The sequence below is a fragment of the Rhinolophus sinicus genome, linkage group LG07, assembly GCF_036562045.2.
Source record: "Rhinolophus sinicus isolate RSC01 linkage group LG07, ASM3656204v1, whole genome shotgun sequence".
In the NCBI taxonomy this organism is placed as follows: domain Eukaryota; kingdom Metazoa; phylum Chordata; class Mammalia; order Chiroptera; family Rhinolophidae; genus Rhinolophus; species Rhinolophus sinicus.
Genome location: NC_133757.1, coordinates 50,219,196 through 50,243,753, shown reverse-complemented (window position 1 = coordinate 50,243,753; position 24,558 = coordinate 50,219,196). Strand labels below are relative to the sequence as shown.

Below are 24,558 nucleotides of genomic sequence, written 5' to 3'. Positions count from 1 at the left end.
TTACTAGTTTAATTTTTTATGTTCAAAGTATAAATGTAATCATATATTTTGATGAGAAGTTTATATAACAATATTATTCTGGGTGGTAAGTATATGGTTTTGTTGTATTAGCTTTAGAACTTCTCTATATTGTTTAAATCTCTTAAAACAAAAATTAAAAATAGCAAAGCAGTCATCAGTGGTCACCCACTGCTTGTTTCATGGAACCCAAACTTCTCAGCCCTCTTAGGCTCACGGTGCTCTCATCCCAGTCCTCTGTTCAGCCTCAGCTTCCACGCTTCAGCCAAACTGAACGCCATTCTCTCTCTGAACATGTTCCTCACTGCCCTGCCTCTATGCAACTGCTCATTTCCCCCGCCTAAAGTTTCTCTACCATGCCTTACCTGTCAGAATCCTCCGTGTTCTTTAAGGCCTAATCTGCTCTTCCATATTCTCTCTCTCTCTCTCTGTCTCTCAACTACTCTGCCCCCAATGAATGTAATTACCTTTTCCTATGACTCGCTGTAGTATTTGGTATTCCTATACAACTTTATAATTTGTAATTTATTATGATTATTTGTATATTTCTTTCTTCCTTCCTACTAATTTCTCTCTCCTACTAATATGGAGTAGGGACAATTTTTTTTTATCACCTACATGATTTCGCAAGGTATGCAAATGTTTATTACATGAATGCAAGCTCATTATATGACTTGATTTGCTCCTTTCTAACTAGTTCAGACAGAGTTTCATCAATTTATATAACAAGTCACATCACCATCATAAAATAACTCACTCATCATATAAATGATCTCTGTATATTTCCTCATCAGTTTATAATAGGAAGAGCACAAAATAGTATCAGAAGAATTGATCTCAAGCCTTTGCTCAGTCTAACTAAATGACCTTACAAAAATTGTAGAACTTTACTGGGTACTGGTTTTCTCATCTTTAAAACAGGATTATTACATATAAATAATATACGTCCTCATAATAGTAATTAGAGGACTAAATAAGAAAATGTATTTCAAGTGCTAGCTTAGCATATAATTTAATATAAATTAATCTAACAGATTAATTTTTGTTCATACTTTCCTCTGGATTTTCTTTTCTTCTGTGTAAGATACGTACAGATCGAAAGAATTATATTAGACCAGTAGCTTCATGACAGTGTTCCATGGAGCCTGCTGCAGTGCCAAAGGGTAGGTCTCTGAGCCACCAGCCTCCATTTCAATAAAAGCAGTTTTTCTTTTTTTTTTTCCACTTTACTGAGATATAACTGACAAAATTGTAAGATATTTAAAGTGTACATTGTGGTGGTTTGCTATATGTATACATTGTGAAAGGATTCCTACTATCTAGTTAATTAACATGTCCATCACCTCATATTTATATTTTTGTTGTGTTGAGAACATTTAAGTTCTACTATCTTAGCAAATTTCAATTACGTAATACAGTGTTAACAACTATATCACCATGGTTTACATTAGAACCTCAGACTATTCATCTTATAGCAGAAAGTTTCTATGCTGTTACCAACCTCTCCCTATTTCCCTCACCCACTAGTCCCTGGCAGTCACTTTTCTGCTCTGTTTCTATGAGTTTGACTTTTTTTTTTTCAGATTCCACATATAAGTGATACCATACAGTATTTGTCTTTCTTTGTCTGGCATATTTTACTTAGCATAACACCCTCAGGTTCCATCCATGTTGTCGCAAACGGCAGGATTTGCTGCTTTCTTGCTAAATAATATTCTAATGAGTATATATGCCACATCTTCTTTCTTCATTTATCTGTTTATGGACACTTAAAGTTGTTTTTATATCTTAGCTATTGTGAATAATGCTGCAGTGAACATGGGAGGGCAGATATCTCTTCAATATCCTATTTTCATTTCCTTTGGATACATACCCAGAAGTGGGTTACTGGATCAATATGGTAACTCCATTTTTAATTTTTGAGGAACCTCCATACTGTTTTCCATAGTGGCTGCATCAATTTACATTCCCATCAACAGTGCACACGGGTTCCCTTTTCTCCACATCCTCACCAACACTTCTGATTTCTTGTCTTTTTGATAATAGCCATTCTAACAGATGTGAGGTGATACCTCATTGTTGTTTTGATTGGCATTTCTGTGATGATTAATGATGTTGGGCATCTTTTCATATACCTATTTACCGTTTGTATCTTTGGGAAAATGTCTGTTCAGGTCCTCTGTCTGTTTTTTAATCAGATTTTTTTTGCCTTTGAGTTACATGAGTTCTTTATATATTGTGTATATTAACCCCTTGTCAGATACATGGTTTGCAAATATTTTCTCCCATTCAATAGGTTGCCTTTTCATTTTGTTGGTGGTTTCCTTTGCTGTGCAAAGCAGTTTTTCTTCCTTTTTTCTTTTTTTAAAGATTTTATTGGGGAAGGGGAACAGGACTTTGTTGGGGAACAGTGTCTACTTCCAGGACTTTTTTCCAAGTCAAGTTGTTGTCCTTTCAGTCTTAGTTGTGGAGGGTGCCGTTCAGGAGGACACGCTCCAACCAACTGAACCATCTGGGAGCTCAGCGGCAGCTCAGCTCAAGGTGCCGTGTTCAATCTTAGTTGCAGGGGGCGGAGCCCACCATCCCTTGCGGGACTCGAGGTGTTGACCCGGCAACCTTGTGGTTGAGAGCCCACTGGCCCATGTGGGAATCGAACCAACAGCCTTTGGAGTTAGGAGCATGGAGTTCTAACCACCTGAGCCACCGGCCGGCCCCAGCAGTTTTTCTTTGAGCTCTTAAATTTTACAGTTCCTGGTAAAATTTTATTTGAGGAAAGGGATCTGTATCCTAAAACAAATGTTTACAAACAAATTAGATAATTCCTTTTGACTTCAAAATACTATATTTTTGTGATTATTATTCTGAGCACTCTTATAAAAAATACTTATGTCTTTTTTCATAGCTCTCTTACTATGAGCCCAGGTGAAGAAATCTTAACCTTATTACAGACAATACCATTTGATATTGAAATGCTTAAGAAGGAAGAAGCTGATCTTCCCCCAGAAGATGGTAAGTAATGGACCAGGATAGAGCAGAAGGGTTAGAAAAAATGAAAACATTCCATTAAGTCTCACAGGGTCCTTTCGTAAGATGCCTGTCGTGTGAATGTAGTATGGCAGTATCATGCTTTCTCTTTTAGATGACCAGTGGTTAGATCTCTCACCAGATCAGCTGGACCAGCTACTGGAGGAAGCTGCTGGCAAAAAAGAACCAGAGTCTGTTTCCAAGGAGGAGAGCTATGACTTAACTCAAGTCTCAAAGAGCATGAAAGCTTTCATATCCAAAGTCTCAACCCACAAAGGAGCAGAGCTGCCTCGGTAATTTGTGTTAAAGTATAAATATTTAAATAGTTATAACCCAGATGTTGAAGTCATTGATCACTGCCAGTTCCACACTTTTTTTTAGTTAATGATTCATACTGCTTTATTTGTACTGCTTTGTTTCCCTCTTTTGGTGCCTATTACCATGATAACTTACTTATCTGGTGGCAGATTTCTGGTCACCTTATCCTTCGCTATCATTGAAGTAAGCTAGAGAGACCACTCAGCAGATCTCAATGCCACCATCCCAGAGCTATGCAGGGCAACTATGTACTTTATTTACTCTTTATTTTTATTTTTTTCCATTCTTTTAATTAGTTTCAGGTGTACAAAGCAGCATAATTACATTTAAACCCCTCATAAAGTGATAACGCACCCCCCACCCTACTACCCCTCTGACATCTTATACAGCTGTTACAATACCATCGACTATCTTCCCTATGTTGTACTCCACATCCCGTGACTATACATACCTATATATTTAGTTATAGTTGACATTCAATATTATTCTACTTCAGCTTCAGGCATATATCACATTGGTCAGGCATTATTTACTCTTTAGACTTTTACTCAGTACCTTGTGGGCTCTTAACATCTAGCTCTCTGCAAGCTCAGACTTCTGATCTCCCACCCGCAAGCAAATTGGAAGCTTCAAACTCAAAAGAGTGGGATAAAAGGGTTCATCAGAGGAAGAAATAATAACAGAAGAAGGGGAAAGTTACATTTGGCAAGTAATGAGGGAAAAAGTAGATGGAATTGTTACTTGCCCAACAAATATATCTTTATTGTTGATGCTCTTGAGCTCATGTGAAAATTAAAATTTATGTTCAATATTCTCTCTTTAAGAAAACAGATAAGGGACGGTTTGGTCTTAATTTTTAAAGATTTGATTCTTAAAGAGATAGACTATATTTAAATTAACTTGGATAAATAACTCCTTTTGCTAATATTAGATATATCTTGTGGGAGATGGAGGGTGGGTCGAGCTCTAAATCAGCATAAGTTAAATGTGCATAAACAAAGTATAATTGTTACTTTTATTTTATCAGTCTTCCTCCCATTTCTGTTACCCTGCAAGACCAGTAGTTATAAGGATTTTTAAAATATAAACTGTAACTCTGCTTGCTGCACCTCATTTGAGATTCTATTTCTGGTGGTGGTCCTCACAGTGGCACCACTTTAGGAAAAGTTTCAAAAAGCTGTGTTTGGGATAAACTGTCTTTTTCCTTTAATCTTGCAGAGAACCTTCTGAGGCTCCAATCACTTTTGATGCAGATTCTTTTCTTAATTATTTTGATAAGATTTTAGGTAAGTTATAGTGTGATGTTTATTTTCATTTTGAAACTGTAAGTAGTATGGTTGTTGCTAGAGCATTGGAGCATTGGAGCATTGGATCTCTTGGAAGACAAAATATTTGCTTTCTCTTCATGATTTTGAGTTACTTTCAACCATGAATTATTGCCCTATTGAATGATTTTGCAGAGGATGGTTAGCTCAGTATTTGACGTAGTAGCTGTTCATTAAATATTTGTTGAATGAGTGAATGCTGTGTGTTTAGACAGGGTTTACCTTGGCTCCCATATTACATTGTTTTTTCTTGTTTAGACTTACATGCTAATAATAAAAAGACAGCTAGCCCAGTTGAAAAAGTCAACCAAGGATATAAACAGGCAGTGCCTTGAAGAAGAAATATAGTCAATAAATATTTGAAAATAGTTAACTATAAGCAAGTAAATACACAATAAAAGTAAAAAGTTACTTTTTTGCCCATCATATTGGCAAAGACTTAAAAGATTGATAATAACCAGTTTTCTCAAGGGTCGGAGAAATGAGCACTGTTCAAATTGGAGGTGAGAAGTGTAAATCATCTTTTCACAGGGCAGTTTGGTACTCTAGAATGTTTATAACCTTTGACTTAGCAATGTCACTTCCAGGAATCTTTGAAAAAGATATGTATGCTAAGATAGTGATTGCAGCTTTGTAGTAGTGAAAAATTGGAATATTCTAAATGTCTACCAAAAAGGAAATGGTTAAATACATCATTGTACAATTGACCCTTACATGGGTTTGAACTGTGTGGGTCCACTTATATGTGGATGTTTTTCAATAAATACTGTAAATGTATGTTCTCTTTTGTGTAATTTTGTTAATAACATGTCATTTTCTCCAGCTTACTTTAGTGTAAGAATATAGTATATAGTACATAGAACATACCAAATATGTGTTAATCAACTATATTATTGGTAGGCTTCTGGTCAACAGTGAGCTATTAGTAAAGTTTTGGGGGAGTCAAAAGCTATACGTGGGTTTTTGACTACACAGGGGTTGCATCCCAACCTCTGCATTGTTCAGGGGTCAACTGTACACCTATATTATGAAATAATTAAGAATGTCTTAATAAAGAATCTATATGTTTTGGCAGAGAAGGACCTCCAAGACATATAAATAAGTGAAAAGCAACCATAGTTCAATATGTGTATCTGTAAAAAAGAAAAATCAACTGTATGTTTATATATATGTACAGAACTGCATAGATAAAGGTCTGGGTACCCACCATACTGTTCGAAGGTGCTTACCTCTGGGAAGAAAGTGAAATGTGAGACAGTAATTCCATGTGGCTTGAATGTTTACATCAAAATGTATTCATGTATTATGTAGATTTTTTTATTTTTTTAAGTACAAACTTTTAATTCATAGTTAATAGAATAAAGGAGGAATCTTTCAGTTCAATCTGTGTACGTTTCTGCAAATATCTTCCAGCAGTACCATTTTCTGGAAGTGATTTTTGTGAAGTAGTTTCCTTATGTATATCGGTCCTTTCCTGCAGATAATAATTCGAATTCTTTTGAGAAGTTTAATCACTCAAAAAAATTTACCAAGTGGCTTTTTCTGTGTTGGGCTGTAGGGCCAGGGCCTCAAGAATCGGACTCCGACGACCTGGATGAAGAAGACTTTGAAAGTTTAGATAGTGATGATAACGTGGATCTTGAAACCCAGGAACACGGGGGAGAAGCATCTGTAAAAGGAACTCTTGATGATCTCAAGTCATATATGGCCCAGATGGACCAGGAACTGGCACATACCAGCATTGGCAAAAGTTTCACCACCCAGAAGCAAATGGTATGTGTGTTTAACCTCTTTCCCTTTCTGAGTCTATAATGAAGGATAGCTAAAACCATATTTTATCTTTTTTTCGTGATTTATGATAAATGTTTTTGTAATGAATTTGATTTGAAATACATAAGAATGCTGATTTTTCCTGATTCTGATAAGATGAAGGATTATTAACTTTATTTTGCTAAACATAAGCCTTAATTATATTGCTTGCTCTATGTTATCCATCAGGATTTAAAATAAAAAGGCATGTGATGTGTTGAAATTCATATATGGTTGTATACTACTACTAACAGCTTAAGTCGATTTTTTAAAAAGGATCTTAAATATCCTAATAACTTTCAAGTGCTAATAGTGTTTGTTTTGTGTGTTTCCCTAATTTAGGGCCAAATTTAGAATTCATCTTCCACTCATGTTTTTAATCCTACTTTTTATACCAGCACTGTCTAATTCTGGATAGAGAAATTACGGAAAGAGAATGGACCCTGGAGTCTCATGGGTTAGGGTTTGAAATCCATCTCAGCTGTCCACTGTGAATGTATCCATTAACTAATAATCCTCATGTCATAGAATTAACATGAGAACCAAATGGAATAACGGTGAAACCAATAATGGGCCTTTAATTAATGTTACTCCCTTGCTTTCATCACCTAAACCACATTTAAAACTATAGTCATTTCCAGTATTACCAAAACCTGATAGAAACCATACATTAGATTTATCTAAAGCAGTGTTTCTTAACTTTTAATGTGAATATGAGCCAAATAAAGACCTTAAAATAGAGATTCAGGGGTGTGGCCTGAGATTTTTCCATCTCTGACAAGCTCCTAAAAGATGCACAAGCTGCTGGTCCATGGACCACACTTAGAGTAGCAAAGATACAAAGGTCTATATATCAGGCGGCAGCTTTTCAAATCCTTCCCAAACCACGAAACTCAGAGGCTCAAGTTAACAATTCAGAGTCTTTGTGGTTTGACCTCAAAAAGCTTCAGGTTTTTACTTTAAGATTTTTCTTTGGGGTGGGGGCAAGGGGAACCTAGCATCTTTCATTTAGAAAAAAATTGATTCTTTTTTGTTATGTTCATCTTTATGTTTATTTCTTTAAAAACTTTTAGGCAACCTGTAAGTGTACCTCCTTAACCCTGGTTATCTCCATTGGGCTATTTCAAAATAGGGAAGAAACCCACTCAATTTGTAGAAACTTTTCCTAGGAAGAAGTGTGTTCTAATCTTGGGAACCAAATTTTACTGTGTGTTAAATTATGTAGTTTACTAGACTTTATTTTTACTTTCTATCAACAAGGATAAGATATTTTCTTTTTAATTTGGAATTCAATTTTACATTGTTGCTTAAGTTAGCTTTTTATTGTTAACTACCATCTAACTTAACGGTATCATCCCATGATTTTCTTTTTTCCTCCATGAATAAGGAACCTCTATCCCAGACTACCAAAAGCAATTCAGATGAGGAAGATTCCGGTGCAGGAGGATCTGTTATGACACCCGTGGATGTAGACCTGAACCTGGTTTCAAATATATTGGAATCATATAGTTGCCAAGCTGGCCTGGCAGGACCTGCCTCCAACCTTTTACAGAGCATGGGTGTGTGGCTGCCTGACGACGCGGAGCACAGGCCCACAAGTAAGCCAGGGAAAGATTAGCCAGCAAACCTAGCCTCTCTTTTTTTTTTTCTTTTCAAATAAATATTGAGTCTGATTGTGCTCCTTTCTAGTTTAGAGTACTCATTTAGTAAAGTTTCTTTGTTCCAAGTTTCACAGAGACTTTTCCTCTGTGAGCCCCAAATGTTGCCCTTTCTGCAAAAGTCTTTGTGATCTCCCAGGAGTGCACACAAAGAAGAGAGCTCCCAAGATGAGATTTACACACTCTATATTTAGAATATTAAGTGTTTTTTACTGAGGATTAAACATGGGGTAGAGAAAAGGAAGGTAGTCAAAAATAAGGAATGAATGAGTTGCTGTTTTATTCCCGGTACCAGCAATGACCTTGAGCCAGGCTCACTCTAGTGACAAATACATTTGTTTTAATGTTTTATCTGTTTTTACTATTCTACTTCATGGACCCAGTGGGTTCTTTTTATCCTTAGCACCTTCATAACTCATTGCTACATAAATATTCTCCAGCAAGGTAAGCCCTGTACCAAAGTTTTTTTTTATTTATCTGCCATTTTCAGCACCCCAATCATGTCCTCTTTTGCCTCAGCTTTCAAATATCCTTGGAGTTCTAAAAAACAAAGCCCTCTTCCCACTCACTGCTGCAAAACAAAGTTCAGTGTCACAGGTCCTCCCGTAAGCCACTCTCATCTTTTCTTTTCTAAAACAACACATTAATCCAAAAACAAACAATTACTCCATGGTAAATTTGAGAAACTCATAACCAGGAATCCCACACACTCCTTTCTATCTGTATTTTCAGATTGGGGATGTGTACACATGTGCTCACAAACACACCCACATAGAGATAGAAAAGATTGGGAGATGGTAATACACATGGACCCTGAACTGTTTTCTTCTAACTGCAAGATATGAAGAAATCTCAGGACCTCTATTTCGAGAGTGCTTTTCCCTTCTACGTGCTGGGTTCAGCTCAGGCCAGGGCAAGCTGCCAATCTAACAGGACAGTCAAGTCCCATCACATACTACTTATCCCTCAACATTTCCTGATGAAGGCACTTCGATTTCCCCCAAAGCAATGATGGTTTGCTGGCAAGAAAGAGCAGTGACCTTTTGGGATCAAAAGGAAATTCAGTGCTTCAACTTTTCTAGTTCTAGAATCTCTTTTGCTTAGTCCTATAGGACCTTGATGTGTGAATAATCTTAGGCTCTCTAGCATTTGTGTTTTTCATCACAAGTTAGTGCCTAAATTATCTGACGATACAACTTTCCCCAGCCATTCGTCTTTTCAAACTGACCTCTAACAGTATTTCTTCTGCACATTGTTTCAGTTGTTCTCAGACTTGGCACCTGGACTTAAACGTTTGTCACACCAATAGATTTTTTTTCTTGCCTCCCCCTCCAAATTCTCACTTTCTGCTGTTTCCTCACTTCATAAGACAGAAAAACACATCTGAACAAAGGTGTGCAAATTTATTTCGTTCAGATAAATTTTCCCTTATGACAAGGTACAGAATGACATGTATAAATGATAAGAAATACTAAATTTAGTGTAACCCATAAAACTCAAGAAATGGTTCATCCTCACGAATTCTTTAGTTGAAGTTACAACATTTACTGGATGTGCCAATGGCAGCAACCATTTTACATTCAGGAAAACAAGAATGGCAAAGTGATCATCTTTTCCTTGATTTACAAATCGAGCAAGTAACAACTAAAAAGACTGACCATCTTGGGCCCTAGTGGGATGCAATTACCTCAAAAGACCATCACTGCAACTGAAGACTACTGTAGCTCCCACTTTTCATCCTTTCAGATGACTTATTTAACCACCATGTACAAAATAATTACCTGTACATGAATTCAAAATGTTATGGTGTGCTATTTTTCTTAATTCTATGGGGATAAAAAGTAACTCAGTGGTTTGAGATTTGCTACATATTTTCGGTACTAAGATAAAAGTTTTAACCAAAATGGTACCAGGCACATTTTAGCAGTTAGTATAAACCCGGCATTAACAGGCCACATGCCAAAAGATGTTTGCTTCCCAGGCCTAGGAGAAAATGGGCAAACAAGAGCCTACATCCAAACTAATGCTCAGCTCTCCCTCTGATTTTGACAATTGTCATTTCATCAGTTTTTCTTCTCACACTGGCATTTTCGATTGCCTGTGAGTCGGCACTTCTTTCATTAACATTGCTGGTAGAGGTGTCTTGCTGTAGGCTCGCTCATCTTCTGCCTGGAGATGGCCTTTTGTCACCTCCCCTTTATCAACTGATGGCTGATATGTGCTTCTGGGGTACTGAGGAGGGATCTTCGTGGCCTGATTGCGCTAAGCAGGCACTGCAGAACAGGTCGGTTTTTCCACCCACTCCTTAATCAGGTGGTGGGCGATGGCTAACTTGGGGGGCAACCAGAATGGGACAGTCCCATTCTGTTGCTGAGTATATGGGTCCTTTATCCTCAGGGCTGTGACCACCTCATCATGACTAAACCAGGCAGCTGCTTCTAGTTCTCTCAAATTCACCTGGATCTGAAAGCCATAAGGAAAAACAGAATGTCAGGTTAAGAGCTACAGTATTTAGAATAACATGGCCAAAGGTGAGAAAATGGTTCCAGAACTGAACAATCTTACAAGATAATACCTGGGATCCACAGGCTAGTAGATAATCAGTTCTACATGAGTATATTGCCCAGAACAAAAGAGGCATAATTAAAACATGAGAGTTAGACATTTTATATATATATATATTTTTTTTTTTAATAGTTAAAAAAATACCCCATTTAAAAAATCCTGGAAGTACAAATACTACAATATTAAGAGTGGTTAAACAAACATTGAGGGGTAAATTATGACTAATACTTATTTTTTCTGTGCCTCTATTGATTGCATAATTTTCAATTTAAAAAGAACATACAAATGCTACTCTTCTTTAAAGGATAAAGGTTAATTAATGATAATCAAAATCATAGTATCGTCTTTGCAAGAAGCAAAGTAATACAACTGCATCCACCGGAAGCTAAGACAGATTAGATATTAATCCTTCTATAGAAACCAAAACAGACAATGGACAGACTGGCAGATAGGGACCACAATGGCATCTGTCAGGGAGGCCACAGAAAAGCAAGATGAGGTCGGATAATACAACGGCTAAGTCCCTTTCAAGCAGAAGTTCCTATAATCGTTATTATGTAATTGATAATAATTATTAAGAATAATTACTAGTCTACAACATCCTGACTGACTTGAGCAGTAAGATCAATCCTGCTATCAGTCATTAAATTTGATGTAATTTATTGTGTGCCTGCTCTATGCGAGACGCTCTGTTTAGTCCTGATGATGAAAGATAAATTGTCTCAGGATTGAGATATATACAAAGAAGAATGGTGATCATGATGGCACTCCCAATTTTCATGGTGATTATTTGTTTCCTTTACAAGATTGCAAATTCCTTAAGGGTATAAGTCATATCTTACACATCCTTGTATAATCTAGACAATGCTGACTGAGACAGGCTTAGTGAGTAAGTACCTACTGTGGAGCTTGGATGAGGCAAAGGAAATATCACAGCAGGAGGCAAGCTTCAGCACTTACCTCTGTCTGTCCTGGTTTCACAGTTGCATGACAAGCAATCATGAGTGAGCTATTCGGAAAGGGCCAGTGCTGGGATGCAGAGTACTGCAGTCTTTCTATCTCCAGTCCCACCTCTTCTGCAACTTCTCGCCGGACAGCCTCTTCCAGACTTTCACCTACAAGCACTCAGATTAATTCAGGACAGCCCTGCAGCAGGAAGGGTGATACAAATGCCCATTTGTGAAAGGAGTGTGAAACTGGCTCCAAAGTTTCCATGAACTACTCTTGGGAGAGCCTTAAATCTCTGCATCTCCACCACAGCAGGAATCAAGTCTGGAGTTGGGTGTTGAATTACAGTACTTAAACCTACTAGGTTAATCATAACACAAAATACGAGTGACAGTGGGAGAGGTTACTGCTGCCCTCAGCTTTAATAAAATTCTAATGCCACCATTTGCAATTTTTATCCAGATACACAGAAGAAAAAGAAGAAAATCCCAAAACTGTATATATTAAATCCTAGTAAATATGATGCATGCTGAAATATTTAGGGAGAAGAGTACTAATTTCTGCAATCTGTATCAAAAAAATAAGACGATTGCTGGATGGATGGAGGAATGGATAGACAGGTACATGAGAAAGTAAGTGTAAAAAATTATAGAATCTAGGTGGTGTTTTCACTGTATAGTTCTTTCAAATATGCTGTATGTTTGAAAGTTGGCCTGTAAAGTATTGGAAAAATACAGTTCCAGAAGGCCGTTTTCTTGGCACTACAGGGAAGAAGGTGCTTGAGACTCCAAGTACTAGGACAACAAGACAAAAAATCAGTACTATTGATAAGCTTTCGTGCCCTCTTGTGTTATGTGTACATGCTCTAAACTCCTTACCTATATCACAAAAACCTGCCAAGGCAGAATACATTCCCTTGGGAAAGGAACTTTGGCGGGCAAGCAGGCATCGGGTCCCGTCCGACACCAGAGTGATCACCACCGGAGCCATCTAGGAAAAAGAGACGGACACTTACAGACCAGGCTTCAGGGTCTGTTCATGGGATGAGGGAGCGAGGGACTGAGAAAGCCTTTTAGCTGTACAGGCTTCCATTCCCAGGACAGAGCAGTGCACAGCCTTCTTGGATTACTGTCCTTTTCAAGCAGGACACACCTGTGGGTAATAGATGCTCTTACTGGCAGGACACACACGCTTGCTGCCAGCCACGTTCTTCTTGGTGGGCTGCCCACATCTGCTGCAGAACTGATGAGCATCATGCCAACGGAGGAGAGCCTGAGCCTAGGAATACAAAGACAGGCTAGGGTTCTTTTGCAGGGAACGTGGAGCTCATCTGTCACAGTGCTGGGCCTAGTATTCAGAGCAACTCAAAGGGAAATGCCAGTCCTTTCCCAGTTCACCTGCTTTGAATAGTTATTAACTATTTGAACTTTAAAATAAGGAAACTATCTGAACATATTCCTCCAGCCTCTGAAATAGGAATAAAAGAAAGCATATTTTTAAATGTATTAGGAATTATTTAAAATTTATGTAACATATAAAGTATTATAATGAACATCCAAGTACTTATGATCCAGCTTCCAATATAGTTGAACACCCCAACATGGACTCCTCCCCAGTAAAACTGGAATTTTTTTGCAAATGAAAAATGGTTGAAGATATCTCTTTAAATGGACAATCGAAAGCACTTTAGCAAGTGAAAGATAAAGCTGTGAGGACGAGTCATTAAAGCAATAAAAACTGATTTCTCAGAAGAAGGACATGCTGCTGTGTCTGTCATGCTGTGGGCCATTAACATTGTTTATGAGGCCCATAGATTCCATCGCCATCGATCTGCATGTCCTTAGGAGAAAACGGTTCTGACAGCGATCCTGCCGAAAACAAGGGCCAAAGAAAGAAGAAGAAGAAGCCATCTCCCTACAGCACGTTGTTCTTCTGCCAAAGTTTGTAGGAAGAACTATAATTTGCAAAAGAAGAAATCAAGTGTAGCTCTGGCCTTCTTACGCATGCATTTGCCCTTACACGCTGCTTTGCTAAATTTCCTACAGAGCTGAGAAATCGGACTCTACCGTGGATAGCAAGGAGGCGTCCTTCATATTCAGCCGAAACAGAGCCTTCCTCAACTCAGTGAAAGACCCCTGGAGCTCTCTCTCCATTTCCAGTTTCTGTAAGGAAGCTGGAAAATTAGAAAAGAGAATGAAATGAAACAAATGCCAAACTTTGCTTCGGGGCCCCTCTCAAGTGTATCCTGTTACAACAGTGTTTCCCAGACTCACCTAGTAAGACTCAACTAGGGAAAATTAAAAAAACAGGTTCTGAAGCCCCTACCTGGAGATTCTGAACAGCAGGTGAGTGAGGCCCAGAAATCTTTATTTTTTAACAAGCACCAGGTGATTCTTATATTCGGGCAAAGTTAGGAAACATTAGAGCATAGTACTATTTCACAAGATCCTCTTCGGGGCAATAAGAACATTGGCACTAGCCACACTCTAACCCTGGAAAAGAGACGAAATGGGACCGCTAAGCTTTCTGAACCTCATTCAGCATCATTACATTTGCACCCACATCCTGAAGAAAAGCCTGATAGGAGCCATGAGCCTATAGCAAGCTGGTTCCCAAATGCAGGTCTGAAGACCCAGAGCTATGCCAAGGTAACAAGCTTATTCACTTGCATGGATAGGAGAAATAAGAATGATGTCACGAATTTTTAAACATTTCTTATGAAATACTGAAGACATAAAAAAATGTATAAAGGTACAGAGAATAATACAGTAAACATCTGTGTACCCACCACCTAGCTTAGAAAGAAGCGTTAAAATGTCCTCTATGTTCTTTTAAATGATGATGATAATAGATGGTAACATTTTTTCCGTCCTAACTTTAAAATAATAGAAAGTTGATAACCTTCATGTATTCCCAACATTGTCTTTGAAATTTTACTGTCATGTGAAATCCCGAAGTCTGAGAACCCCTGGGAAGTACCCATTAGGAATGATGCTATGTACCATTTGTGGAAGAGGAGCTATTTAGGTTCAGGGCAAACCATGCTTCCTGCTGTTCGGAGCATCCAATCAGCACAGAATCTTCTATTCTTTGTGTGTCCTGTCCAAACTTACCCAGGAGTCTTTCCAACTCTAAGAGACAGAAAAGGAGAAGGGAGAAAAACAAGGGCTTTAATTGAACCACCAGATCTATATTAAATGTATAGGAAATAATGTACTTAAACTCGAAGTAGGTACACCTGCTTCCAGTCACTGGCCTGCAGCTAAATAGCTATATCATCTTGGTGTAATCACTTAACTTCTCTAGGCCTCCATTTTCTCATCAACAATCTGAGTTTAGACTAAAGAAGGAATTCTTTCTGGGTAACGCTGTATTACTCAATGGTTGGATCACGAAAGGAACATATCCCCTAGCTCAAAAGATACGTGACAGTTTGTTATGGCACTGAAAAAAGATGTGTCACGCTTAAAATGGTAGAGACCAAATCAGTTCTATAATATAATTTAGTCTCCAGATCGTGCTGCTTTTGTGGGCCAGAGTAGAATACTCATCTGAGATCCCAGTCTGTATAAGACAAGTGCTGTATAGGGAGAAAACCTGTCATCCTGGGCCTGACAGGCTCATATTTATTTGTTCATAATACAACATAACATTGCTAAATCTCTGGATGTTTAGTGGGCTTCCTTATATTCTTCTGCGCTGCTAGAAACTACCTATCCAAGTGCTCCAACATCTGACCCTTGGAGGAAATTCATGGCAATGTATTCAGAAGTTAGTGTATAGTGAGTGACATTATATAAAACTAAAAGTATCTCGAAAGCCAAATCCCAGTGGTTTAGATATCTCTACTGATATACTCCAAAAGAGTTCTAGACACAAATTCATCTTAATTCACTTTTAATTTTGACCTTTCTGGGAGAAATAGTCATGATGCAAATCTTGGCCAATATAAATGTTTGACTCCATGGAGGCTGCCGTCTAAGGCATGGGTTGGCAAAATCTTTTAGGCTTTTGAGCCATAAGATCTCTGTCACAAGTACTCAGCTCTGCCATGATAGTGCGAAAGCAGCCATAGAGAATCTGTAAATGAATGAGTGTGGCTGTGTTCTGGTAAGAATTTATTTACAAAACGTGGTGGGGTTCAAAGTAGGAAAGCAGTTTTGCCCGCTCCCGGTATAAGCCAGTCGCGGTTCACACCATCACCAAATAACATGACTGGGCTACACAGGTTTGTACACTAAATAATTAATTGGCAGAAGCAGTTTGAAAAGTCTGGACTAAGGTTGAAGGATCCTTCTCAGGGATTCAGTATGGACTGAATTCGGCTTCGTGGCCACAGGCTGGTCTCTCCTGGTCCACTCTGGGCTTACCTGATAGGTTATACTTGGGGGCCAGGTATTGATGTTCAGACTTCTGAAGCAAAGGAGCCAGGCCATGGAAGAGGTAAAATGCTCCTGTCTGCTGGGCTTTTTTACATGCGTCATTGTCTTCCTTCAGTTCAAATAAATACCTGTATTTTGGGAAATAAAGCATTACAAAACCACTTTAGTTACTTGTACAGCATTCATCTTACAGAATTTTGTTCCCTCTCCCACAGTTATTTCCTTTTATTGTTTTATACCCTGAATTGCTCTATAAAGGACTTGAGGTGGCTGTAGGCAATCTCTCCCTCCTTTGTCTTACTGGATACCTTGTCGATACTTCTGTGGGCACACATAAGTTATATTATCTGTTCACTTGTCTCTCTGCCCTAAAGACTATGGTCTCCTTAAGGGTAGGGTCTGCCTTAGTTCTGTATTGCCAGTAATTAGAATATTGATGGCTCAATTTCATAAATATTTATTGAATTGAACTTCAAGGGCAATAAATATTTACTAAATTGAACCTCAAGGTACTTTGCCAATATTACACTGTGAGGCAAGAATTTACATGCAGTGGATTGAAAGGAAAACAAGTACAGTGATAAAACATCAACCACAGAATACCTAGAGATGGGAGTGGACTTTATTATTGCAGACAAAGAGCAAACACTATACCTTCAGTAACTCTCATTCAATCTAGGGAAGATAAAGAGCAAATTTTATCTTCAATGCACCCCTGTTTCAAACATCTAGTCCCCCAGGTAGACACCATTTGCTCCTTATCTTTACTGAATGGACCACTGATGGGAAAGCGAAGACGTTACTTGACTTACTTTGAACAAGTATAATATTTTCAAAGTAAAACTGTGGAAAGGACAACATTATATAATTAGCTTCTCTAAAAGAAATAGTAGAGGGGCACATTCTAGGTTTTTCTGGTACCTTCATGAAGGATGGTAAAACTATCCTTTCAAGAGCCTCATTTCAGGGGGTCTGAATGTGGATTCTCCTTCTGGGGCCTTAGGAATAACCATTTTTGCCTAGCCCTGAAACAGACTCTCGGGTATATGGCATATGTTGTCACTTACGTGGAAACACGATTGACAGATATGTTCTGTAGGACCAGGGAGCTTTTGTACCACCAGTAGGCAGAATTGGCTCAACATGAAACTACAAAGCAAAGTGCTAAACACACCCCAGTGGCATCTTTAGGAACCTATTTTTGACTGTGATAAAAGGGGTTACAATGATCTCTTTATAAACAGAAGACAAAAGAAACCTGAGATAGTAATACTTGTGGTGTTTTTAAACTTATTGAGTGACTGCAGCCTCCTAGGGCAAAGACTCAATGTATGTCAAAAGAGAGACATGTGCCACTCAGAAGTTACCAAATATAAATAATAGAACAAACACAGCTGCCTTCGTAAAAGAACAAAAAGAGTGGTACAAACTGTACTTTGCCCTAATGACCCTAAAAAGCAAAACACGCAGGTTAAGGTCTTAAACCTCGGGCCTCACTGGAACTGGAACTGAGATCCAAAAAATTTCTTACATTCTTCTTCTGACACACTATTTTAAAAAATTCATTTATTGTCCTCTAGTTATAATAGCATGGAAACCACAAAGCTCAGATCAAATTTAAATGTTTTTTTCTTATTATAAAAGTAGAAAAGTCATTCTATAAAAATCAGAAAATACAGTTATCAATTTTTTAAAAAAGGGAAATCATCAAGAATCCCACCAATCAGAGATGATCACTATTTTCATCTTAGAATTCTCCAAACTATCAATATTATGCATTTACACATATATAGGTCTCTTTAGAATCATACCTACTAATTTTTAGCCTTTTTGCTTAGACATATTAACATTTTTTTCACACCATATTCCATATTAATAGAATTTTATTCTTTCCTCATGATTTTTTATTCATTTTTTTAAATATAGTTAATTACTTTAACATACTCATTTTTTAGACTATTCAATATTTCTGTTACTGTTCTCAGAATCTCAACCTGAGAACTGCAAATAACCTAAACAATACCTCAAACAAGTATCATATTGCGATTTTGCTGTGTTATCATTCTTGCTCATGTAAGATTGTATGCTTATGTGCCTTTAAATTTTGAACAAGGCACTCATGTTTGGCAGAGCTTTCTACATGGGAAGCCGTGGTGAATGTATCCCTCCAGAGGAGTTTTACATTTGCTTCTGCAAGATGCCCCAAGGGTATTGTAAGTCTAGAACTACTACTTAAATTCTTTCCTTAGGTAGGGGGCTTTTGGACCACACCATACAGATGTTGCAAATATAACCCCCAAAACTGTATGAGAGCAGGCTAGTGATTTCAAATTCACAGATTTCAAATTTGCTGAGGCTGAGACAAAGAAGTCCTTTATCAATTTCCTGTATGGATGTAGATTTCTTTTTTCTAGTCTACCTTTCACAGAAGTTTAGTTGTTTGGTGGGGGTGGGTAGGGGTATTGGAATTATCTACCTTATTTTTGGGAAACTTTATGAATATTATTCAGAATTTAATTTTGTCATAATGGGTGCACTATAATTTAATTAATTTCTCTCTTGTTCATCCATTCAACAATACTTTGGTGCCTACTATCTGCCAGGTACTGTTTTATGCACTAAGTGTACCGTAGTGGAAAAGACAAAGTTCCTATTTTTTTAAGTTTCAGGTGTACAAAACCATGTCATAGTTAGACCTTTACACCCCTCACAAAGTGATAACCCCCCCCAATAGATACTACTGGAAATGTAGTGTAGAATTTTTCCAATTATAATTTTCAATGACCATCCTTTATATGTAAATCTTAATCACAGAACCTTAATCCTCAATACAGGATTTTGAGATTTGTATAACTAAATGGGCCAAAGATAGAAATCAGAGTTCAGGTTGGTCAAAACTCACCGGGTCTTAGTGACATAGGTTGACAGCAGCCTGTAACACCAAAAAGGTTTTCTCCTGCAAGCAATTCCACAATACAGGGACATTGTCAGGTCCTTAGAGGAAAGAGGAATTATAAAAAACAAAAAAAAATCAGAGTGCAATTTAAATAATGAATCACCAAGAGGGTTATCCTTTAAGCCAGCACAAGATTACTTTTTAATATTAAAGAAAGAAAAACTGAATAGGAGTCAGATGATCTGGCTTCTAAATTGTATTTCTACCACTAACTAGCTGTGGGATTTTAACTTTTCAATATCTCTTTCCTAACCTACAAAATTAAAACCTGTTCTGCCTACCCAATGTTATTGTGAGAATCAGCTAACTATCCAAAGAAATACATGCTTGTCTTTCTATTATTGTGGACTTATTGGTGGGAGGTAGTTGCCTGTATTTCTCTCCTCCCTTGTAGCTAAGTAGGGCCCAAACTAAGTTTTAACGATGGAATGTGAATGGAGTGATGTGTATTTCTTCTAGGCTGAAGCAGTAAAGAAGTGGGTATACCTCTTCCATTCTCTTTTCCCTTTCTGCTTGGAAGATAGGAATGGCAGAGCCATTAGATGGAGAAGCCTGGAAACTTGAATCACTCACTACATGGAGAAATGCCACCCACTAACCAAAGACAATTTGTGAGTGAGAAAGTTCTGCCATATTAATCCACTAAAATTTCAAAGTTTGCTGTAAGCCTGGGCCTGTCTCCAGAGTAATGGAGCCAAGTTTCTCAGAATACATGAAAACCAAAGTCCCTCTGAATATGAAGTAGGAGAAATCGTGTAGAAAAGAAAAATATAAAATCATGGCCATTAGGAAAATATTTCATAAAGCAGCTCTGTAAATTTCCATGGATCTAAGGTATTTCCTATTTTTTGTATCTCAGTGTGAGAGAAAAAAATGCTATATCTTAAGAATACATTCTGCAGACAGTGAGATTCATTTTAAATTGTATATCAGTAAGTATTTTATTCTCCATGCAAAGTACATTTCATGTTAGCAATAAAAAAGTCAAGAAGTTCCACTGAAACGAGAAAAGCAGTAACAGTTAAATAACAAACCACCCTTTTAACTGTGCCCAAGGAAAGCAAGCTTTGATACTGAACCACCCAGGAACGTCTAAAGTTTAGGCCTACTTCTTAATTGCATAATTATGAAACACTGATGACGAATCCTTGGACAGTTTTGGCTACCTTTGTCCTAGCCGAGGGTAAATTTAGCAAATGACATTCAACAAAGTATTTATTGAGTACTGACTTTATACAAGGGCCCTTAAGGAATACAAAAATGTACAGGATGAAAATCCTGACCTCAAGGGACGTCAAGGGACCTCAGGAGAGAGAAAACAAACAAATTTCACAGAAGTCAATATGTGGTATGTGGGTTACAAAGCATTCCTGGAGAGTATTAAAAGTATAATCACTATTTTACTAACCCAAAGACTTGTGTGATATACTGGAAGAAATGTATTTAAAGTCAATATTTCTGTCTCTTTTACAGCTCTGAGAACGCAAATTGGTACAACATTTTTGGAAGGCAATTTGGGAATATCTATCAAAATGTTACGTAAACATTCCTTTCACCTAGCAATTCCACTACTAGGAATTTATCCTAAGAAGGAAAGGATATGTACAGAAATGTTAACTGAAAATTATGATAAAAGGGAACAACACACATTTGTTAAAAATAAATAGAAAATAAGGTAACAGTAGAAAATATATATATGTAGTAAGTGGGAAAGATAGTAAGTAAGAAAATATTTAGTTGGTTTAGCATGATCTAATTAATTTATAAAGAAAGGGACATATACATACCAGAACAAATAAATTAGATACATATTTATTAGTATTTTTAAAGTGACTAGAAGTATACATACCAAACTGTAATAGGGACTAATTTGCCAGAGTGGGATGGAGATAGAGATTGAGAAGGGTACCTGTAATCCTTATTTTATACATTTCCGTCCTTAAAAAATGTTTAACCATGTGACCCTACTCCTACTACAATAAAGTACAATAAATCGTAGTTCCTGGGACTAGCTGCACAACGAGGCTATTTCCAGGCCACTGTTCCCAGTAGCACCTCACCACATTTCCTAGGAGCCAAAAGGAATTCCTCAGGTGAATTCCCTGGATCCTGAGAACTGTGCGAGCTGTTTGGTTGTAGTTATGAGTACCAGCTGATCTGTATGGCCCACTGCACTTGGCTGCCTGATGCTCTGCCTGCTTTCTGCTACTAAATTAACCTCGCCCCCTGTGTAGTAGTAAGACCTGCTGACTCACGGAATGGTGGTCACAGAGCTTGTAGAAAACTTCTTTTTTTAAATTTTATTTAATTTTACTTTTTTTTTATTGGGGAAGGGGTACAGGACTTTATTGGGGGAATAGTGTACTTTCGGGACTTTTTTCCAAGTCAAGTTGTCCTTTCAGTCTTAGTTGTGGAGGGTGCCGTTCAGCTTCGAGTTGTTGTCCTTTCAGTCTTAGTTGTGGAGGGCGCAGCTCAGCTCCAGGTCCAGTTGCTGTTTTCTAGTTGCAGGGGGCACAGCCCACCATCCCTTGCCGGAGTCGAACCGGCAACCTCGTGGTTGAGAGAACGCGCTCCAACCAACTGAGCCATTGGGGAGCTCAGCGGCAGCTCAGCTCAAGGTGCCCTGTTCAATCTTAGTGCAGGGGGCGCTGCCCACCATCCCTTGCGGGACTCGAGGAATTGAACTGGCAACCTTGTGATTGAGAGCCCACTAGCCCATGTGGGAATCGAACCGGCAGCCTTTGGAGTTAGGAGCATGGAGCTCTAACCGCCTGAGCCACCGGGCCGGCCCGGAAATTTCTTAATACAGCTTTGAAAAATATCAATAATCAAGAGGAAAACAGACTTAATTGAACTGAGAATTGTACCTTCATTGGTAGTCATAAGCCTACTAGATAAAGATTAAGTCTAATTCCTTTTCTGAATGGTCCCTTGTATATTTTTTATATATATCTTATATAAAAGTAGGATAACGACTGTTTAAAAGTCAAAAGGAGAGAAAACAATTGCCTTAAAATTCAGCTTTCACTGTATTTTTCTCTTTTAAGTAGATCATTTAAATTATAAAATTAATATAACTATATTACAGGGAATCTGGAAAATAGTATTGTGAGAACGCCCATATCACCACATAAATATAACTTGTAACTTAATACATATTTTCTAGTCTTTTTAAACATACAACTGTTACATATTTATAGTCAGAGGATATGTATTTTTCAACTTGCTTCGTGAAACATATTATTAGCAGTTTTCTATGTTTTTATAGAAGTTTCATAATTTTTTTGGCTACATAATTATTACATTCAAGCAGAGTCTCCTGATTTTGCTAAACATTCCCTGATTTTAGACATTTAGGTTGCTCTGATTTTAAATTACCAGAAATAAAATACCACCTCAATACCTCTGTGCTAATATTTTTAAGTTACTTCTTTAAGATAAGTTACCCCAAAGTAAAATTATTAGGACAAAATGTATTTTAAAGTCACATGGCTCTTTCTACACATTGCTAAACTTACAAGATTCCATAGTATTTGGTTTAAAAAAAAACCCACAAACTTTTATATTTCTTTGATCACTATAGAAATTGAAAGTGTTTTCAGATTTAATATCTTTATTCCCCTTTTGTAAAATGTCTGATGTTCTGTGCTCATTTATTAATTGTGATTTTACTTTACTTTCGACCACTCTAATTTTTTAAATATTATAGTACACTTATAGTATTCTCCACAATTTGATCACCAAAACGTATTTTACAAACAACTGCTACATGTGTTGCTTTTCTCTGGGACGCAGTCATTCAGATAGAATCTCCTTAGTACAAAAAAGAGGCTCTTTTAACAGTCAACAGGATAAGTGAGATTACTTTTAGAGTGAAAATATAATTTCTTATAGCCCTGTACTACTTAGAAATCTAGTGCAGGGAAAATTTGCTACTTTTTTTCTGAAATGGTTTGTAATTTTTCACTGTCTTTTGGTGATCTTCAGTGTGATGCATTATTCAAAGTGTATTGGGCCAAAGGCTCACATTTGGTAAGCATTCTGGTAAACACACAAGCATAGTCACATCCAGCTGCTCACATGCCACATTACAAACAGAATAGTTGTTTTTGTTTGAATTGGCAACTATTATTACATTTTATGCCTGGTACACTGAGGATAAAAGTTCACTATTCGCAAAATAAATTTGGCAGAAAATACCAACACCATTATTTTGCTTTAGATGACAAGCTCAGGACTGCCTTCTATTTTGTTTACAGTACAAATGCATGTCTCCAAAGCAAGGAAGGGATGGGGAAGAAAGTGCTGGGAGAGACTCGGACTTTTATTACTGGCTCTCCCACTGACTGAATGTGTGACCTAGGGCTGTCACCAGAGCTTGGTTTCTGTTTCACTTCTCACAGGAGGAGAGAATATGGATCTAAAGTATATTATAACTATGTCAGGTTTTGTATACCTAATTCTCAGAGCTGTTAGACTGTAAAATCCTTAAAGTTTAGGATTGCATCTTCCCTATCTACAGTATCTAGCACAGTCCCTGTCAGTGTGAAACACAATATACATGAATGAATGAATCAATGAATCAATGAATGAATTTATCCCATTTACAGTAAGATAAAGCTTTGAGAAGTTAACCAATCTGAGATCACAATCTAGGGAGCAACAAAGTCAAACTCAGGGCTCTCTGGCTCCAAAGTTTATGTTTTGGTAAGAAATATATGAGAAAGCATTTTCCAACATTCATTTATTATTTATGTTTCTAAAAAGTACAAAGACTGACAGAGATGAAAGGTAATGTTTACTGAAAACTATTAAATGATGAGACAAGTCCCTTAAGATTAACAATTTCTCTGAATCCCCTGTGATGAATGATTCATACGTTTCTCATCCTAGTCATCTTAACAGAAGATTAATTTATAAAGCAATACAGCTTGACAAAAAAGGCCCACCTTGAATCTCCGTGGTACTTTTACCAAGAGGCCAAGTTCGGTAACGTTTGAGAGAGTCATTTACAGAGAGTTTGTCTTTTCATTACTGTGAACCAGAGTGGGAGGGGAAATACGCAAACCTGAGGAGTCACTGGGATACAGATTTTAGGGTCTCACTGACAAGCTTTATGATTTACTTTCTAAAAACTAATTTTTCCTCCCTAATTCAAAAAATAATTCTGGCACAATGTAGAGAAGTTAGCAAATTCCACTTTTAAACAACTCTCCAAAAAATATCAGAAAATTATTAGCTGTAGTGAATAAGATAGTTCCACAAGTTATGATGCAAAAGGGAGAGGGACTAAGCAAAAATCGCAAAATGCTGTAACCGAGAGTTTTCTTTGAAGTTTTGTTTATGCCTCCCCATAATCCCTCCTGCACTTAGAACCTGGACAGGTTTCTGTCCCCTGTACTCACTGAATTTGTTGGGGGTGCCGTCCTAGGCCTCAATAATCAGCAGAAACCAGAAACTCCTAGGAAGTTAGGCTGCCCTTTCCCATTGTTGCCTCTGCCACACTTCCCAGAATCTTCCCAGAGATGCACTCTGGGAAATGTAGTTTAAGCTTT

At 37.5% G+C, this 24,558-nt stretch overlaps 2 protein-coding genes across 3 annotated transcripts in view; one reads left to right on the top strand and one right to left on the bottom strand.

The window, feature by feature from the left end:
- ECD (ecdysoneless cell cycle regulator) overlaps positions 1-9,906 on the top strand; it is a 24,290-nt gene extending 14,384 nt beyond the window's left edge. Inside the window, exons 10-14 of the mRNA XM_019745866.2 lie at positions 2,921-3,027; positions 3,158-3,335; positions 4,579-4,646; positions 6,244-6,458; positions 7,882-9,906. Coding sequence (XP_019601425.2) covers positions 2,921-3,027; positions 3,158-3,335; positions 4,579-4,646; positions 6,244-6,458; positions 7,882-8,112 — 799 coding nt within the window. The 3' untranslated portion in view covers positions 8,113-9,906. The remainder of the gene's footprint in view (positions 1-2,920; positions 3,028-3,157; positions 3,336-4,578; positions 4,647-6,243; positions 6,459-7,881) is intronic.
- NUDT13 (nudix hydrolase 13) lies at positions 9,537-24,558 on the bottom strand. Of its 2 annotated transcripts, XM_019745876.2 has the most exons (9): positions 24,409-24,558; positions 18,950-19,041; positions 16,036-16,175; positions 14,668-14,796; positions 13,732-13,838; positions 12,818-12,943; positions 12,544-12,655; positions 11,678-11,832; positions 9,537-10,615 (listed from the first exon to the last, which is right to left on the bottom strand). In XM_019745876.2, exons 2-9 carry the CDS (start codon positions 19,030-19,032, stop codon positions 10,415-10,417), a joined length of 1,053 nt encoding a protein of 350 aa, XP_019601435.2. In that variant the 5' UTR covers positions 19,033-19,041; positions 24,409-24,558; the 3' UTR covers positions 9,537-10,414. The 2 variants fall into 2 exon arrangements, with proteins under 2 accessions (XP_019601435.2, XP_019601436.1); XM_019745877.2 differs by lacking the exons at positions 14,668-14,796; positions 16,036-16,175; positions 18,950-19,041; positions 24,409-24,558 and adding an exon at positions 13,991-14,141.